The 20461-nt window shown below is 31.3% G+C and overlaps 1 protein-coding gene across 1 annotated transcript in view; it reads right to left on the bottom strand.

The window, feature by feature from the left end:
- The window catches only part of LOC130677175 (modular serine protease-like), a 69492-nt gene extending 53931 nt beyond the window's left edge, over window positions 1–15561 (bottom strand). The window contains exons 1-3 of the mRNA XM_057483822.1: window positions 15446–15561; window positions 15190–15377; window positions 14783–15119 (exon numbers count right to left, since the gene is read on the bottom strand). Coding sequence (XP_057339805.1) covers window positions 14783–14982 — 200 coding nt within the window. The 5' untranslated portion in view covers window positions 14983–15119; window positions 15190–15377; window positions 15446–15561. The remainder of the gene's footprint in view (window positions 1–14782; window positions 15120–15189; window positions 15378–15445) is intronic.
- Between the last annotated feature and the right edge of the window lie 4900 nt (window positions 15562–20461).

The raw sequence follows: 20461 nt of genomic DNA, 5'->3' as shown, positions 1-20461 counted from the left end.
GAAGGTCTCTAAGAATACACATTAACCCTCATGAAACTGAGTAACTGCACCAACCAGTGAAACCCAACTAGGAATGTCACCTTGTGACAGGCCCAACGCTTTGTATATAGTATATATATTTAGTTATTTAATCATACTTTCCTCAGTTAGATGTTTTTTTTTATAGCAGTAATTTTTTACGTCTATCAACAAATTAATAAGATTTGCTAAATTTCCTGGCACACCTAACAAATAAGCTCAATTAATAAATGACATAACACTCTAAATTAAGTGTAGTAAGTCAGTTAGTGAGATCTACTGCTGGTATCAAGTTAACTAATATTATTATTAACAAGTGAAAGTATTTTTAAGATGATTTTATACTTGTTAATGCTATGTATCTGTTTTTCTGCTGAATAAAACTATTCTTTTCAAACAAAAAAATCGGTCTATCAGTTGACCCTTCGGGCCAGCCCTAAATCTTCCCGCTGTTTTCGAGCTCAAGAACTTTGAAAACATTATTGTGAATACATTTTCGAGCTCTTCGAGCTCGAAAATACTTTTGTATGCTGTTGTTTTCGAAAAAAAACATCTTCACCATTTTTTCTCCAACGATATCTCCCAAACCAATTAATCGATTGAGACGGTTAAGGTGGCGATCGACGCGTTTTATCAAGTTCTAAAGCTGATCAAATTTTGAATTCGGTTTATCGAGTCGTTTTTGAGATATTTCAAAAAAAAAATAAAAAATAAATTTTGTTTCAAGTCTTTAGACAACGGTTTCTCTTGAACGAATGAACCGATTTTGATGGTTGAGGTGGCATTCGACGCGGCTTATAAAGCTCTAGAGCCCAGTCCATTTTGGAATCAATCCATCGTGCACATTAAAAGTTATCAAAAAAAACACTTTTGAAAAAATTTTATTTTTGGAATATCTCTGAACGAGCCCTACCGATCAAGCTCAATTTTCTCACGGCTTCAGGATGACACCTTAAAGTTCAATATCGATTCATCCGTTCAAAATATACAGGTATTTACATACGTACGTACGTACGTACGTACATACATACATACATACATACACTCGGACATCATCGTGAAGTTAGTCAGAATAGCTTCCTAGGACCTCAAAACGTCGACATCTAATGAAAACTCGATTTTCGTAAATTGGACCGAAACCAATAACTTCCCGAATTTTTGAAAATTTACAATTTTCTTAGCGGGAAGTTAAGAAACGATTTTATTATTATAACATTATCGGATTATTATAGTTCTTATATAACATTTGTTTGGTAAAAGTTCGGCATTTTTATAGTAATATTACTATAGTAATCTGGTAACCCTACAGCATAAGTATAGTAAATATATGGCATAACTACAGGAAAAAAACTGGTCAGGATAACCATATTAATACCAAATTATTACGGTAAATTTACGGCATGTGCATAAATGCCGAAAATTCACGGCATTTGTACGGCATTCTCAAAACCGCGAGGGCTGAGTCCTCTTCAAAAACAAGAAAGTTTCGAATTTTAGGGTTACAAGTAGCATTGAAAAAAATTCAAATAAATTGACAGTTTTTAATCTTTCTTAATCTTCCTCAATACCAAACTAGTTCCATATTTCGGGTTAAGAGTTGGATTGAAAAAGATTCTAATAAATTGACATTTTCAATCTTTTTAAATACTTCTCAATCACAAAATAATTTCACATTTCGGGTCACGGGTAGGATTGAAAAAAATTGAAATAAGTTGAGAATCTTTAAATTTTTTGAATCCTTCTCAATACTAATAAAATAGTTCCGTATTGGAAAGTATTAAAATGATGAAAGATTGAATTCTTTTCAATACTTTTGGATTCCATGATAAGAATTCGAAAGTATTCAAATGATCGAAATTTCAATTTCATTTAATATTTTCGGAAAATTTTCGTATGGATTGAAAAGAATTGAAATAGTTTTCAATTCCTGATTAAAAAAAGGAATTTGGTAGGATTGAAAAGGATTTAAATATTAATACTTTCAAATCCTGCTGAATACTGTAAATCCTGTTTCAACATTCACGATTAATCATATTAAATACTTTTGAACACTAAAATGATCGAAAGAAGTTGTAGGATATGACAGAATTAAACCAGCATTTAAACTTTCTGATTCTACTGAATACTTTTTAATCCTGAAATAATGTTTTCATTTCATTATCTTTTTAGGATATAAAATGATTGAACAAGTATTTTAAATTTCTGTTTCTACTGAATACTTTTTAATCCTGAAATGATGTTTTTATTTCATTATCTTTTTAAGATATAAAAGGATTTAACCAGTATTTTAAATTTCTGTTTCAACTGGAAACTTCTTAATCCTGAAATAATGTTTTCATTTCATTATCTTTTTAGGATATAAAAGGATGCAACCAGTATTTTGAATTTATGTTTCTATTATTAAATGCTTTTTAATCCTGAAATGATGTCTCTACTTTAATATCTTTGTAGAATATAAAAGGATTCAACCAGTAGTTTAAATTTATGTTTCGATTAAATGCTTTTTAATCTTGAAACAATGTCTTTATTTCAATATCTTTTTAGAATATAAAAGGATTCAACTAGTATTCTAAATTATTGTTTCTATTGAATACTTTTAAATCCTGAAATAATGTCTTAATCTGATTATCTTTTTCGGATATAATATGATTTGAATCGTATTCAAATTTTTTATTCTGTAGAATACTATCAAATTCTGAATTATCGTCTCAATTTAATTATTTTTGTTGGATATAAAATAATTCGATTATGCTTGAAATTTTTTAATTCTGTTGAATTCTTACAAATCTTGAAATAATGTCAAAATTTGAGTATTTTTTGGTAATTGGATAATGATTTAAATAGACATAAAAAATTCCTAATTTTGTTGGTTACTTTTACAGCCTAAAATAATTTTTAAATTCAATTATTCTTCCCAATTATATAAGAATGTAACTGCACAGAAAGAAATAAATTAGGAAAACGGTTGACTCTAAAATCCATCCCTGCAACTTCTCGCTAATTTCATACTTAAGCGCTCAAAATTGCACTTATTACGTTTTTGAGCTCTTTGAGCTCAAAAATATAATTTTCGTGTCATGAGCGCTCCGAGCTCAAAAGTCTGATAGAAGTTTAATAAAAGACTGTTTTTTAAATTTTCAAGCGGCCATAACTTTTGAAGGAATGAACCGATTTTCACGCGGCTGGCGTGAATCGACGCAGTTTTTTGAGCTTCACGAAAAATTTTCAAGTTTGAATTGATCGAACTAGGAATTTCAGAGTAATTCCGAAAAAACACTTTTTCGGTTTTCTTTCGATAACGATAACTTACGAACTCACACACACACACACACACACACACACACACACACACACACACACACACACACACACACACACACACACACACACACACACACACACACACACACACACACACACACACACACACACACACACACACACACACAGACACGGTCGCAAGAGTAGTCAGAGAAGCTTCTTAGGACCTCAAAACGTCGAGATCTAATGAAAACTCGATTTTCGAAAAACGGGGTAAAAACAATAAGTTCCCAATTTTCGAAAATCTTTAATTTTCTCAGCGAGAAGTTAAAAATTTTCCATCCCTAATAAGTATTTTTAATCGCGTTTTTATAAAAAAAAAATCGGTCTATCGGTTGACTCTGCAGGCCAGCCCTAAAACTTCCCGCTGTTTGCGATCTCCTTGAGCTCGAAAATAGTGTTGTGAATGCATTGTCGAGCTCTTCGAACTCGAAAATACTTTTGTTTGACAAGCTGCGTCGAATGAGACGTTGATGATCGAAATCGGTTCATCCGTTCAAAAGTTACAGGTATTTACATACGTACGTACATACATACATACATACACTCGGACATCATCTTGAAATTAGTCGGAATAGCTTCGTAGAAGCTCAAAACGTCAAGATCTCTTAGAAATTCGATTTTCGAAAATCGGACCGAAACCAATGACTTCCTGAATTTTTGAAAATTTACAATTTTCTTAGCGGAAAGTTAAAAAGTATTTGAGAGTGTTTCGAATCTCCAATTATTTTGAATCTTTTTGCATCTTATTTCAAGAATGAAAAATTACTGAATAGTATTTAAAATTTTGAGTCGCCTTAAATCATTATGAATCATATTTTTAGAATTTAGAAGTATTTGGTAGTATTAAAAATTTTCAATCATCTTAAATCCTAATTTATCATATTTTCAGGATTCACAAGCATTTGACAGTATTTAACAGTTTAAATCATTTCAAATCCTGTTAAATCATATTTTTAGAATTAAATAGTATTTAACAGAATTAAAAAATTTGAATCATATTGAATCTTTCTGAATCATATTTTCTGGATTGGATAGCATTCATGAAGATACAAGTTTTTTTAATCCTGTCAAATACCTTTTTTTAATCAGGTATACTTTTCAATGAGTATTTTTAATCAGAGAATGCTATCCATTTCATTTTTAAAGAATATGTAACAATTGATTTTCATAATCATAGAGAATCGTACCACATTACGGCTCAAACAAATGCCTCTTATAAAATATTAAAAGTAGATCTAAATAATTTGCTGCGGTCAATAAAAACGCATATTTCAGCAGAAGGCTATCTCATGATTTCAAAAAGAGAGTGAGAATAACAAGTTAATTATTAAATTGTGATTATTATGTTATGATTATTTTCATTTAACTGTAAACTTTATCCGATGTATTTATTAAATACTCTATGTGTAATATGTTGTTACTGTTCTATGTATATTGTTTACTAATAATATAAAAATAAATAATTCAAACAAGTGTAATAAATCGATATATTCATTTATATATATATACATATATATATATATATATATATATATTGTAACGAATGTGAAACTGATCTTTTAAATATTTAAATAGCTAGAAAACAAAATGCCTTCTTCTCTTGTTTTATAGATGCGCGATTAAAGTCAGTCAGTCTTATTTTGACAGCTTAACAGCAAACATTGTACCTCAATAAACTATATATTGCCCTTGCTTTCTTTTACTGCTGTTAATTGTGGTGTTATTATTTCTAATATAAGTGTGTTATCATTGTAGTGTATAAGTGATATTAATTTAAGATACCAACCACTACAATTTGGTGTCAGAAGTGCGCGTAACCTTCGTGTGTATTTACAAATATAAAATAAAAATAGCTGTCAAAATATTGCGACGTGACGGGAAAGGCAAAGATTTAAAACGACCGTGTTTTTGATATTAAAAAAAAAAGACGTGAATTCAGTGATTAATTAAATGAGTTTAGTGAAAACATATTTTTTTAAATTTGTGATAAAGTGCGCGTGTGAATTTAAATAAATTTAGTGATGAATTAAATAAGTTTTGTGAATATGTGTTATTATATTAAAGTGCGCGTAGTAAAATAAGTAAATTCGGTGATGAATTAAAAAAAAAAAAAAAAATTCTGTGGATGTGTTATAGTGTTAAAGTTCGCGTAGTAATATAAATAAATACGGTGATGAATTAATTAAAATTTTTGAATATATTTTATCATATAGATTCCAAGTGCGTGTAATAATTTAAACGAAGTCAGTGATTAAATAATTAAGTTTTGTGAAAATATTTTTCTTAATCGGTGTCAAAATGCGTATTTGAATTTATTTGTGTGATGTACTACATAAAAAAAAAAGTTTGGGATTAATGAATTAGTGTTGTGAAAATATTTTTATTAATTTGTGTTAAAGTACGAGTCTGAGTAATTACGCGTGTGATAAAAATATAAAATAAAAGTGATCGAAACACCAAACGACGGATAATCTTATTTTTTTTTTAAAACAGGAAAAAGTAAAGACGGTACAATTTTTCGTAGAATTGATTGAGAAGTTCAAATTGAACTTGTAGACAAATTACAATTGGAAAAGGACAAATTTGGTGATGTATCATTATTTAATAATAATTATAGTTAGATAAAATTAAAAAAAAAAAAAAATACAAATTAACTAAAAATACCGTGACATCTAAGCGCTCTTTTGTTTTGTAATCGATTGACATGATTAATAAACCGGGTACATTTGATGATTCTATGATGTGGAACAATACATAAACGATTTTGTATAGATAGTAATTTTTGAAAATTTTTATCTGGGCTATATAATACCTCAAGTATTTTATCAAGTCATTGAATAAGTTCTATACGGATAAATAGGAAAATTTTGTGAAACTGCTGAGATTACTATCATGAGTTAAATTTAAAAAAGAAAAAAAAAGAAAAGTCGATATGAACGGAAATAATTAAAAAATTTATTTACTTCAATGCGATTGGGAGGGTCCTTATGAAATTGAAATAGACTAAATAACGTAGTTTATAGAATCAGAAAAATCCCCAAAGGAAAATATAAAATTGTCCATGTAAATCGTCTTGCGCCGTATTGTGATCAATAAGAAAAAATAAAAGAGAAGTCCGGCTGGGACCCTGAACGATCTCAGTGTAGACGTTGTAAAGGGTTCCCGGGATTCTGTAGTCAATTAGTAAGTCTAGGATATCTTGCAAACTGATAGAATTGGAGATGTCTGAACGACTACTAAAGACTAGTATAGTCCTTAGGAGAAGTCTGACAGTGGACCCTGAATAACCACACTGTAGACGTTGTTGAAGAGTTCCCGAGATTCTGAAAGAAGTCTGGCTGAGGGCTCCGAACGATCTCGGTGGTAACGTTGTTCGAGGGATTCCCGGGATTCTAGAAGGACTGGAATGTTCTAAGTTCGGTTATTAGCTGAGGGAAGTCCGTCTGAGGACCCTGAACGATTAGTCGTTGTAAGGGGTTCCCGGGATTCTTGGGCCTTTGATGAGAGACTGGATATTTCTTTTGGTTTAAGTGAGCTCAGCTCAAATCAAAAGTTTGAATTCTTAGGACTTATCATTGGTCAACAGTATCCTGACTGGAGCTTTGGGATCCATCCGGAGTTGGCATAGTCAACATTTCTCTTAAGTAGTGCACGACTTCTGAGAGATAGGTGGATGCCCTGGAGAGTTTCCGAGGAACTTTTAGGGGGAAAAATTGAAATTCGTTGCAACGTGTATTATTCAGTAATCATTGATGTGTTAGCTCGAGATAACATATCGGCATATGAGCTGAATGGACCGAGCGGTAGAACATTGAGCATTTAAGATCGAAAAAGTAACAAATTGATCACACTAAAAGTTTATAATGAACAACTGATAAATAATAGAATGTAATGATGAAATATGTTTAAAAAAAAAAAATAAAATTTAGTAAATGTTGGAGATACTCGTTTTGTTTTTTCTATTATGTGCAGATAATATTCTCAATTTCATTGAGAAGGAGAGAAGGAGTCCATTCCTAGTCCTTCAAGGAGGAGAGGAAGGAGTTCCTGTTCCCACCCCGTACCTGATCCCATTTCCATTGAAGGTCTATTCAATCAAGAGGAGGGTTACATTTTAAATTTTATTTATTTGATTCGCTGAATAGGAAAATAGAGTCACGCGTATCGATTAACTATTTAGCAGAATATTTTATTTTTTTATTATAAATTCTTAGCTCAATTAAACTATAGACTATTTTTTTATGTTTTTATTATCTTTGCGTTAGCCTACAGGGTTGTTTTTGGGCTATGGTGTTTTTTTCCCTGTAGGGTGATAGATAGGGTGTGTTGGGACCATAGCGGAATCGAACGAAGATTGCAAATGGTTTTAATTTCAATTAAGTTCGATTCTTTCAACACAATTTTTATCGGGACGATAATTTTATTGAGAAGGGGGTAGTGTAACGAATGTGAAACTGATCTTTTAAATATTTGAATAGCTAGAAAACAAAATGCCTTCTTCTCTTGTTTTATAGATGCGCGATTAAAGTCAGTCAGTCTTATTTTGACAGCTTAACAGCAAACATTGTACCTCAATAAACTATATATTGCCCTTGCTTTCTTTTACTGCTGTTAATTGTGGTGTTATTATTTCTAATATAAGTGTGTTATCATTGTAGTGTATAAGTGATATTAATTTAAGATACCAACCACTACAATATATATATATATATATATATAAATATATATATGTGCTGGTTCGGCTTTACTCCGCGAGATGACATTTACAACTCGCGCCTCTCGCAATACCTCATCCCTATGCCTGTTTCAATATATAACATTTCCAACATGTTACTTCCAACACGGCGTCTTAAGTGGGGTATACGATAGACACACCTAACTGAGGAGTCTCAGCTATCGTATACTTAGACGAATCGCCTCTCTCCCCACAAATTCATTTTTCTATCTCTCCCCTTCTCATCATCTCTCACTTAGGCAGTGATAATTGCAATCTAATCCTAAAGAATTGTCGCCAAATATATATTAGGGTGTCCCAAAAGAAACAAATGTTTTTTTTTAACGTCTTATGGGCTCAAAAGTTACTTTATATTATAAAAAAAATCCTCACTAAATTTCATAGATAATTTCTGTAAAAAGTATTTCAAAGTTTGACCAATAAGTTTTAATTTATGACCTTAAACTTTATATTTTGACCATTTCTTTCACTAATTTGATAGCCTTGAAAATTTTAACGGAATCAAAAAATGTTGAAAATATGGTTTTCATTCCACATAACTTATGCTTGTCCCATTATAATCCAGTTTCGTCAAATGTATTTTATTGTGCACAAAATAACCTCTAAATTTCACTGTTATTTCATATTTTAAAAGTATTTTTTTTAGTATTTATGATCTTTCAATCGTACCTGTACGTCTTATAATTATAACTGGTCTTGCCATCGTAATAGCGATTACAATTATGATCTCATACTAATTAAATTTTCTATACTTCGTTTACGTGAAGGTTAGTTTGGTATATTACCTATATAATGTTTTGTCAAATAATGTTTTATCTGAAGCTTCTGTCGACAATAGTCGTTGTCTTTTTTTACCCTCACTCTTAGAAAACGAGCCTAATTTCATATCATGACTATACACTAAGATGTATCACAAGATATGTATGTATGAAACTTTTTATATGGATTAATTGGAAAATCTACCTTCCATTTCGGCTGCCAAATGGCCTTTTCTATCATGCAATAATTTCTCGTGAACAAATTTCTCAGTAATAATTTCTCGTGCAATATTTTCCCGGCCGTAATTTCTCATGGTCAAAATATCTTTGGATATATTCTCTCATGCAATAATTCATTCTGTTAATCAAAATACGGGAGGGTTAGTAAAAATGAAAATTTTGGAAGGGTTGAAAGGCGGAGACGCCGCTGGTTGGGGGGGGGGGGTGAAGCCACCCAGTTAAAAAATCAAAAATATATACTGTACACTATACATCATGCATAATAATTGCTCTAATGAAAGTACATTATCCCCTCTTATTGTTTCTCCTTCCCTTGGGTGTATGTAAGAGATAGATAATGATGATGATGCAGGTATTTTTAACTTCCCGCTAAGAAAATTGTAAATTTTCAAAAATTCGGGAAGTTATTGGTTTCGGTCCGATTTACGAAAATCGAATTTTCACCAGATGTCGACGTTTGGAGGTCCTAGGAAGCTATTCTGACTAACTTCACGAAGATGTCCGAGTGTATGTATGTATGTATGTACGTACGTACGTATGTAAATACCTGTATCTTTTGAACGGATGAACCGATATTGAACTTTGAGGTGTCATTCGACGCGGATTGTCAATATCTTGAAGCCGTGAGAAAATTGAGCTTGATCGGTAGGGCTCGTTCAGAGATATTCCAAAAATAAAATTTTTTAAAAAATGTTTTTTTTTTATAACTTTTAATGTGCTCGATGTATTAATTCCAAAATGGACTGGGCTCTAGAGCTTTATAAGCCGCGTCGAATGCCACCTCAACCATCAAAATCGGTTCATTCGTTCAAGAGAAACCGTTGTCGAAAAAATTAAAAATAAAAATTTTTTTATTTTTTTTTAAATATCTCAAAAACGACTTGATAAATCGAATTCAAAATTCGATCAGCTTTAGGACTTGATAAAACGCGTCGATTGCCACCTCAACCGTCTCAATCGGTTGATTTGTTTGAGAGATATCGTTGGAGAAAAAATGGTGAAAATGTTTTTTTTCGAAAACAACAGCATACAAAAGTATTTTCAAGCTCGAAGAGCTCGAAAATGTATTCACAATAATATTTCGAGGTTCTTGAGCTCATAAACAGCGGGAAGTTTTGGGGCTGGCCCGCAGGGTCAACTGACAGACCGATTTTTGTATATGTGTCAAGTGTATTGCATAATTAATATTTATTCGAGTAATTAATGTTACGAAAAATTTAGATGCGAGAAATTCTCGCGGATAAAAGAAGGCATGGGAGCTATACACACATGTATTCATTTGTTTATTGACTTAGTATATTTTAACGAATAAAAAAGTTTCACTTTTTCTGTGACCTAATGTCTGTGAAGTTCACACGATTTTTTTATTTAAAGGCCAATATCTGAGCAACAAATTGTTATACAGAGACAATACAAAAAGCAAATTGTGGCTGAATAAATTTCCTAATGAAGTTACCCATTGGTTTTCTCGAAAAAAAAAAATTTTCCAGACCCACAGATCCAAAAATCAATACCAGGAAATTTAAAAAATTTTCGTCTCAAGCTATTTCACGGCTGTTGAGCTAGCATAATCCAGCAGATTACGAGATTTTTAAGACGAAATTTAGTGCTAGTTGAGTGCCAAAACTAGAAATTTAATACCTTGGGAGAGATCCTGGAAAGGAACATTGCTAGCTTTACGTTAAGCTAGCATACCACTACCGAAAAAAATCAAAATCTGAAATATATATAACAAAATTCAGTTCGAGATAATTTAGTGCTCGATGAGTGCTGGCTACATCAAGAATAAAAATTAAAAAATTAATACTTTTTCTACTATTTCCACAGTCCGAAATGCTAGCTTCACTGATGCAACTTTCTATGCCACCAAAAAATGGATGCTCAACTTGGCGAGCTCTTGACCATCTACTTGAAAATTAAGTGCTCATTAAGTGATACCAGTACAAGAAGAAATATAAGTAAAAAAAAAATTATTCTCTATTTCTTATACATGACAATGCTAGCTTTACGGATGCAACATTATATGCCACCAAAACATTGATGCTTAACTCGCAAGCTCTTAACCATCTGTGTAAGAATTAAGTGGTCATTAAGTGTTGCGAGTACAGGCGGAAATATAAGCGATAAAAAAATACTGCATTCTCTTCCGTCAATAATTAGTTGCTTAGATTAGCAAGTTCTTTAAATACATGTAGAAAATGTACAAATATAATTCACATACAACGTAAATTCAATTACCATATATTTCAAATGTGTAACAATCGGCCATTTCACGTGCATAAACAATGTTTTGTTACATTATTGAAAAACATATTCAACATATTTTTTATTATCAAGCGAATATAAACATTCAAAAGTATTTAAAATACTTGTGAAATATATTTGGAATATGCAAAATAAAAAAACGTAGTGGAAGTACTAATTTCTCCAACCATCCGAGATGGCGGGGTCACTTTTTTTACCTCTCGTTATGAAAATTGCAAATTTTCGAAAAAGGGAAGTTATTGGTTTCAGTCCGACTTTAGAAAATCGAGTTATCATAAGGTGTCGACGTTTTGAGGTCCTAGGAAGCTATTCCGACTATTTCCAGATGGACGTTCGCGCGCGCGCGTGTGTGTGTGTGTGTGTGTGTGTGTGTGTGTGTGTGTATGGAAACGTTTTTGTCCGACAATATCTTTGAAACAAAACAACCGATTCGAACGTTCTTGGTGGCAATCGAAAGGGCTCACCGAAACTTAAAATTTACTAGATTTTGAAGTCGATCGGTCATCTAATTTACATGTTATACGGAAAATAAAAATTAGAAAATTGTTTTTCTTGGTTTTTTGCATATAATTTATAAACCACGTCCGATTTGCCTTAAAATGTAATCAGTTATTAATCTTGATGAGCTATTTCAATTGCCACACGGAAAAAAATGTGTAGTTAAATTTACTACAAATGGAGTTCCATCTACTACACTGACTAGTAATATATAGGATAACTACAAGTTTAGTACCAGTTACTAATATACTGTGGTACACAACTTGTAGTACCATTTACTACACAGAAAAAACAGTTAACTTGAATCAAGGAAAATATTCTTGATTCAAGAAATTTTTTTTGATCTATTCGGAAAATAAAAATTTACTTGCCCCAAACAATCAACGTTTTGAACGAAAAAAAGTTTAACTTCGGCCAAAAAACTTTTTCTTGCCCCAAGAAAAAAATTTTCTTATTCCAAAAAATCTAAGTTTTGAACGAAAAAAAGTTAACTTGGGCTAAGAAAAAATTTCTTGGCCCAAGGAAAAAATTTTCTTGCTCCAAAAAATAAACGTCTTGATTGAAAAAAAAAAAAACCCTTGGGCCGAGAAAAAATCTTTTGGCCCAAGAAAAAAATTCTCTTGCTTCGAAAAATAAATTGCTTAAGTGAAAATAAAAGTTGCTTGGGCCAAGAAAAAAAAAATTTCTTGCTCCAAAAGTTTGCTTCTTCAATAAAGACTTAAATTTTTCTTAGTCAAAAATGTATTCTCTCTCCAACGGGTTGACGTGTTAATTCTTTTTTTTTTTTAAATCTGAAACGTAATTTATTGTGTTATTTTTTCCGAGCAAAATAATTCAAAATTTGAATTTCAAGTAAACTTTAATATTAAATATTAAAGTCATGATGTATTATAGGATATACTATAGTACATATCAAAAGGATTCTTGTAGCTCTGTCAAATGACAGAAGAGTACTCGAACAATATCGTAATGAAATTTGGAATTTAACACTTCTGAAATAAATGTCTTACCAGGGACACTACATGTCGTAGGCACGATCTCGTGGCGAGCACCGAACTACTCCCGCTGCTGCTGTCTAGCACCGGTGACTTTCACCTTCTCCATATCGATCTTTTCTCCCAAGAAATTTTTTCTCTTGGCTTAAGCAACTTTTGTTTTCTTGGTCGGAGAATACAAAAATACTTGCGTGAAAAAGAATAGTACTTGTTCCGAGAAATTTTATTTTCTTTAACCAAAAAAAAGCAATATTGCTACAAAAAAATAATGTATCTTGCTCCAAAATAAATATCTCTTACTTTAAGAAATATAAACTCTTGGAACAAGTGAAAATTTTTTGATTTAAGCGTAAAAATATGTTGACGTGAGAAAAAAAATTTTGATTCAAGACAAAAATTTGAAGATAATTGTTTACTTGGGGCAAGTAAATTTTTATTTTCCGAATCGATCAAAAAAAATTTCTTGAATCAAGAATATTTTCCTTGATTCAAGTTAACTGTTTTTTCTGTGCTTCTTCCCATCATTTTATCACACATTGGAGTAGATTGTACAAGTAATCTGGTATTGTATACTCCGAAAATAGTAACAGATACCAATTCATATAAAATTGTGTGGTTCCCAAAACCTCAAAATAAGTATTTTATACTACATTGAGTAGTTGTGGAGCCTACAAAGTTTTACCACATTACAGTAGTAAGCAGAACCCCTATAGTAGTAAAATATCACGCACACTGTGGCTTATGTTACTGCAGTTGTCAATGCGGCGACCACAAAGTGTAGTAAAATTTTTACTAGTTTGGTGTGGTAAATTCTACTCCAGCATTTTTTTCCGTGCACCAAGAACGCTTGAACGGATCATTCGTTGCAAAGATATCGTCGGACAAAAATTATTTTTTTTTAGTGAAACGTGTGTTTAGCCGGTCTAACAGTTTTTTGAGCTCGACGAGCTCTAAAATTCGCAAGTCATAATGTTTTTAAGCTCCTTGAACTCAAAAACAGCAAAAAGTTTTGTGGCTGGCCCACAGGGTCAGACGGTTTTCAGATTTTTTCAGTTTAAAATACCATAAAATTAGGGATGGTTGCATGATCCAAGTTGGAGTCAAATGCAACAATCTCACGGGTCGTCTGAATGAAGTCAAAGATTTAAGGGCACTGATAGCTGCTTTCTCCACACACACATTTTAGATAGTAAACCGGAGAAAGAAACGCAGGAGTAAAGAGTAATTAGGAAAAATTCAGCAACGCCACCAGACACTGCGGACTCCGATTTATTCACCCTGCACGATTATACAAACCCTTAAAGACCTTAAGGAACTCGGTGTCTTCTCAGGAAGGCCAGAATTTTCTTGCATTCTATCTAGCTCACTAAAAATTCGAAACAATCTATTGTATCTTGTTACTATTCAATTGTACCAGTCGTAACATAGGATCAAAGATTCTTTGTGTGTGGATGCCGAATCAACAGCTTCTACGAGTCCAGAACTCAGTGAACCCAGAGCATTCGGTTTCCCTTATCACTTGTCTCCCTGAGAAGACACCCAGTATTTTACACATGCCCACTTAATTCTGACACAGATAGTTAAGAGCTTGCGAGTTAAGCATCAATGTTTTGGTGGCATATAATGCTGTATCAGCAAAGCTAGCATTGTCAAGTATAAGAAATAGAGAATAATTTTTTTTTCACTTATATTTCTTCTTGTACTGGTATCACTTAACGAGCACTTAATTTTTACGTAGATGGTTAAGAGCTTGCCAAGTTGAGCATCCATTTTTTGGTGGCATAGAAAGCTGCATCAGTGAAGCTACCAATTTATATAGGTAATTATGTTTACTCCGCATATAATCATATACAACTATATATGATTTGGCAAAATCATTTTTCCGGGATTACCTTATTTTTTGAGGATTTATCCACCCTTCCTTTTTCTCATTACTAAATGTTACTTACTGCTGATTCTTACAAACTTTTGGGTCTTCATCCGAAGCATCTCGGCACTGTTGAGTTCCATCACAAACACTAGATGTAGGAATACACTGTCCACCACTTTGACAAGTGAATTCATTTAATTGACATTTATAAGCAAGACAAGCATCCCCAATACATTTCATTGCAGCACATACTGTCAACTTTTCATCACTACCATCCATACAATCATTTGTACCATCACAAATTGTTTCTGGATGAATACAGCCACCATAATCACACTGGTATGTGTGAGTTGGACACAAAAAATCTTTGCACGACGTCGAATTCTCATCACTTCCGTCCTCACAATCTAAATAACCTAGTGTACAAGAAATTAGTCGACCACATTAAATTGATCTTTAATTTTTATGACAGCTTTCAAATTTTACCGTTGCATTTTTGAGAAATTGGAATACACTCAAGTGATTTGACACACTGATACTCTTGATCCGCACAAACATTAGGTACTCCACAATGAATTTCATCACTACCATCAATACAATCTTGAAAACCATCACATCGTAGTGATTTTAATATACAAGCACCATAGTTACAGCGGTACAAAGTCACAGGACACCTAATTGAAAAGCATTAAAAAATCTTTAAATTTATTTTGCATTTTACCAAAATATATAGAAGACTCACACAATATGATAGCATAACTTTTTTAATTCATCTGAAGAATCCGGACAATCTACAATGCCATCACAGACTTGAGTAACATTTATTTTCAACCCATCAACACAAACAAAAAGTGGAAACTCGAGTGCCTGGGCATAAGAAAGATTAGATGTTAATATAAGTAAGATAAAAACATTGAACATTTTGATTTTTATATCAAATTTAATGATCTCATGCAAATCAACAAGGGTATTATATACACATTTGAACAATTGTTAAGATTCCGGAAATGTCACGGTGAATCATGCAAAATATATGTTATTACAAAAGTCATAAAAAATCATAAATGTGTTTTTTAATAAGAAATTCTATTATATTCTTATATACCGAAAATAACTAAGAACTTTAGAAAAAAATTTTTTCCTGAAATTTATGGTAAAAATTTTCATGCTTAAACAGGATAAAATTTTGTTTTTTAAGTAGAAAAAACAGAAGGTTGGCCTTGATGAATAATTTATACACCATGAACAAATTAAAGACGAGTATCTATACCAAAGTTAAGTGCAAAGAACTGTTAATACTCTGTTGTCAGCACTAAACATCTAGTTGGTCACGTCAAATTACGATATCCATACATTATTAAGCATAATAAAAAACAACTTTTTTTTATTATCTTTTAACTCAACTTCCGTGTTTTCCATTACAAGAATAAAATTTTAATACTGTTTTTTTTAACTTCCCGCTAAGAAAATTGTAGATTTTCAAAAACTCGGGAAGTTATTGGTTTCGGTCCGATTTACGAAAATCGAATTTTCATCAGATGTCGACGTTTTGAGGTCCTAGGAAGCTATTCTGACTAATTTCACGATGATGTCCGAGTGTATGTATGTATGTATGTACGTACGTACGTACGTACGTATGTAAATACCTGTATCTTTTGAACGGATGAACCGATAATGAACTTTAAGGTGTCATTCGACGCGGGTTGTCAATATTTTGAAGCCGTGAGAAAATTGAGCTTGATCGGTAGGGCTCGTTCAGAGATATTCCAAAAATAACATTTTTTTAAAAATGTTTTTTTTTTATAACTTTTAATGCGCTCGATGTATTAATTCCAAAATGGACTGGGCTCTAGAGCTTTATAAGCCGCGTCGAATGCCACCTCAACCATCAAAATCGGTTCATTCGTTCAAGAGAAACCGTTGTCGGAAGAATGAAAAAAAAAAAAAATTGTATTTTTTCTGAAATATCTCAAAAACGACTCGATAAATCGAATTCAAAATTTGATCAGCTTTAGAACTAGATTGAAACGCGTCGATTGCCACCTCAACCGTCTCAATCGGTTTATTTGTTTGAGAGATATCGTTGGAGAAAAAATGGTGAAAAACGTTTTTTTTTCGAAAACAACAGCATACAAACGTATTTTCGAGCTCGAAGAGCTCGAAAATGTATTCACAATAATGTTTTCGAGGTTCTTGAGCTCGAAAACAGCGGGAAGTTTTGGGGCTGGCCCGCAGGGTCAACTGACAGACCGATTTTTTTGTTTAGAAACAGCCCTGATTAAAAGAAGCGATTAGAAGCAATTCAAAAATTTTGAATTTTTTCGAATCCAATTAAATTCTTATACGGTATTTAAAAGTATTTTAAAGGATTTGAAATGTCAAAACTCGAATACTTTTAAATCACCTCGGCGATTATATATACATTAGGGTGATTCAAAAAACAAACAAATTTTTTTTTTTCTTCTAAACAGGTTCAAAAGTTTCGTTTAGATAAAAAAAGACGCCTGTGAAAATTAGAGCTCTTAATATTAATATTAACAATGTCCGCTTTGCACTTTTCTATTTCCCATAAGAATAACATGGAAAACATTTTTTTTACGTTTTCTGATTTTTATAAGTAGCTAACGATGCGTCATAGGAATAATTGGCGAGCATATTTTTGAAGGGAATTGAATGCTCTACAAAAAACGATTCTTAACATTTTTTCAGGAATCTGTTTCTTCAAAAGTTATTTGAGGTTAAAGTCGAATTCATATTAAATTTTGAGATTTTCTTACTCTTCTGGCGAAACTATCAGACCTATTACAAAATATCATTGGACCTTTTTTGTAGACAATTTCATTCCCTAGAAGTTATTTCCATTAAAGTTTTTTCGGATTCCGCATTGTTTTCTAGTTATTTTTATTTTAATGTCAAGCTCTTAAAATCGATCAGAAGACTAATTTTTTTTTATGAGCATGACATTGAAATAAAAATAACCAGAAAACAATGCGGAATTCGAAAAATCTTTATCACAAAAACTTCTAGGGAATAAAATTTTCTACAAAAAAGGTCGAATGATATTTTGTAATAGGTCTGATAGTTTCACCGGAAAAGTAAGAAAATCTCAAAATTTAATATGAATTCGACTTCAAACTCAGATTACTTTTGAACAAATAGTTTCCTCAAAAAATGATAAGAATCATTTTTTGTAGAACATTCGATTCCCTACACAGATAGACCTGCCAATGATTTCTATGACGCATCGTTAGCTACTTATGAAAATCAGAAGACGTGAAAACAATTTTTTCCATGTTATTCTTATGGGAAATAGAAAAGTGCAATGCGGACAATGTTAATATTAATATTAAGAGCTCTAATTTTCACAGGCGTCTTTTTTTATCTAAACGAAACTTTTGGACCTGTTTGGAAGAAAAAAAAAAATTTGTTTGTATTTTGAATCACCCTAATATACATACACTGGTCACAAAAATTAAGGGATGGAAAAAAAAACCGAAATTTTGAGGTGATTTTCAACATGCTGTAACTCGGTGAAAAATAGTCGTATAAGAAAATTAAAAAAACCAAATTGTAGCCTCAAGTTTTTAGTTTTCAGATCTAGACCTCAAAATTTTTTATCATGTACGGTTCCGGAGTCATCATAAGACTACCAATGAAAAAAAAATTTTCAAAATTTTTGCTGGTCTTTCAATACCTCTATGGGCTTCAATAAATTTTTATGAATAATCCGTGTTAGAATACTTCATTAAATCATAAGCGCCATCTACATTATTTTAAATATACAAAAAGGACTGTCCAGGAACATAATAACAACTGAGACTCGTCGCTTAGTTTTATCTTTATTATTATTATTATTTCACTTTTTACTTTCCGTTTGTTTCTCAAGCCGTCAACAGCTCTTGATTTAAGTTCCATATATATTAATATTTTATTAAAATATAAGTTTGATTCTGAAGTTTTAGTTTGTGTATTAAGATTTAATAAACTTAATTAAGAAGATTTAAATAAAGTGATTAATTATTCAATAATAAATATTAAATAAAAGTTAATATAATCTAACAGGTTAAGGGACCAGGGCACGCTTCCACTGCGCAGTGAAAATTAAAAGCGTGTTTGATAATTATTAATTTTATTAATTAATAAATTATTAATTAAGAAGTTATCAAGGTAAGTTTATTTTATTAATAAACTGATAAGATGTTAAACGACAAGATGAAACTTAGATGATATATAATTAAATGAAATATGTATGAGAATTAGATGAAACGTAATTATTACGTTTGCATAATTTAAATTTAAATTTAAACATTAGATGTAAAATAATTAGAAAAATTATTATTATCATTGTTATGTACATGTACATGTTCATTTGTTTAAATTATTCGTAGATGTTGTTTTATTTAAAAATAAATGACGATCATAATTTTTGGTTACTAGGACGCTAAAACCAAAATGAATAAAAGTTTTTTTTTTTTAATAATAATAGAATCGGGGCTAAAATCTGAATAATATTTGTTGTGCGATATTATTGGATTATTAGCTAGGAATTTCAAAACATTTGTACAAGTGTCCCGAATTGTGTGCGTGATCAACCGCATTTGATGAAACTTTATTGCTGTGCGTAAAGTAAAACATCAAAATAGGTGTGCACGTTCGGGGTGATGCTGTATTAATTTTTGAAGTTCAGTTTCGAGTCAGAATAAATTGTTGTACGTTTATTTTGGTTCAGAAGCACGAAACAAATTAATAAGAGTATCTGGTACTAGAAGTTAATTTGATATAAGATTTAGAATAATGAAAGAATATAATTAATTGATTAATTAATTATTTGAATTTGTTTCACAAACCCGATTCAGATGTCTGGAATGAATGACATAGTCAATGCTAATGAGATCCTAGATGATAATCAAGAAGAGCTAGAGTTCACAAATGTGCTACAACTAGATGATAGTGTTGATTGGCTTGAACAAGTCAATCAAGAACAAGCTAATGACAATCAATCAGAACAAGGAATTACTGTAGTTGAGGTGGCTGATGTTCATGCATCGAACTCTGGTGTTATTGCTAGCTCAACACCTTTTATTACTAAAACTAATGAATGTAAGTATGAATTTCTTTTTACTAAGAAATTAAATTAATTAACAGAAGTTTTGGTGAGTAAAGAATTCTGTAAAAAAAAAAAAAAAAAAAATTTAAGAAGTTAGATTTATAGATTTGCAAATATAAATTAAAAGATTAATAGATGATAAGATGAGGCCTAAAATTTTGATAAAAGATTTAAATAAAATCCAGATACTCATTAAAAGAATTTTTTTTTTACAGTAAACAAAGACGACAAAGGTATTAAGATTGCGGGTAACGAGAAAATGGTCTTCGTGAATGTTAAGAAGATGGAAGAAAATAAGAAATTGATGGATAGAGCAACAATATCGATTATTCAGGCTGGTGTCACAATGAATAAAACGGCTAAACGGTTAGAGGGAGTAGCCATCGAACTCAATAAGATGTTGAGTTTAATTGCTGATTCTAGATCTAAAGAATTAGAACTAGCAAAAATAAAATTTAAGACGTTAGAGGTAAAAAATTCACATTCAGAAAATTCAGATAATTCAAAAGATAGAAAGAGAAAACCTGATACACCTGAAATTGTTCCTTCTCCTACTAAAAAAAACAAAACTTTAAATGAAAATAGTAATATCTCTAAAGAATTAGATGAATTTAAGAATGATTTATTGTCAAGTTCTAGAATTAATATTAA

The sequence above is a fragment of the Microplitis mediator genome, chromosome 11 (genome assembly GCF_029852145.1).
Source record: "Microplitis mediator isolate UGA2020A chromosome 11, iyMicMedi2.1, whole genome shotgun sequence".
Classification (NCBI taxonomy): Eukaryota; Metazoa; Arthropoda; class Insecta; order Hymenoptera; family Braconidae; genus Microplitis; species Microplitis mediator.
Note: the sequence above shows the minus strand (reverse complement) of the source record. Positions and strands in the feature narration are given on the sequence as shown.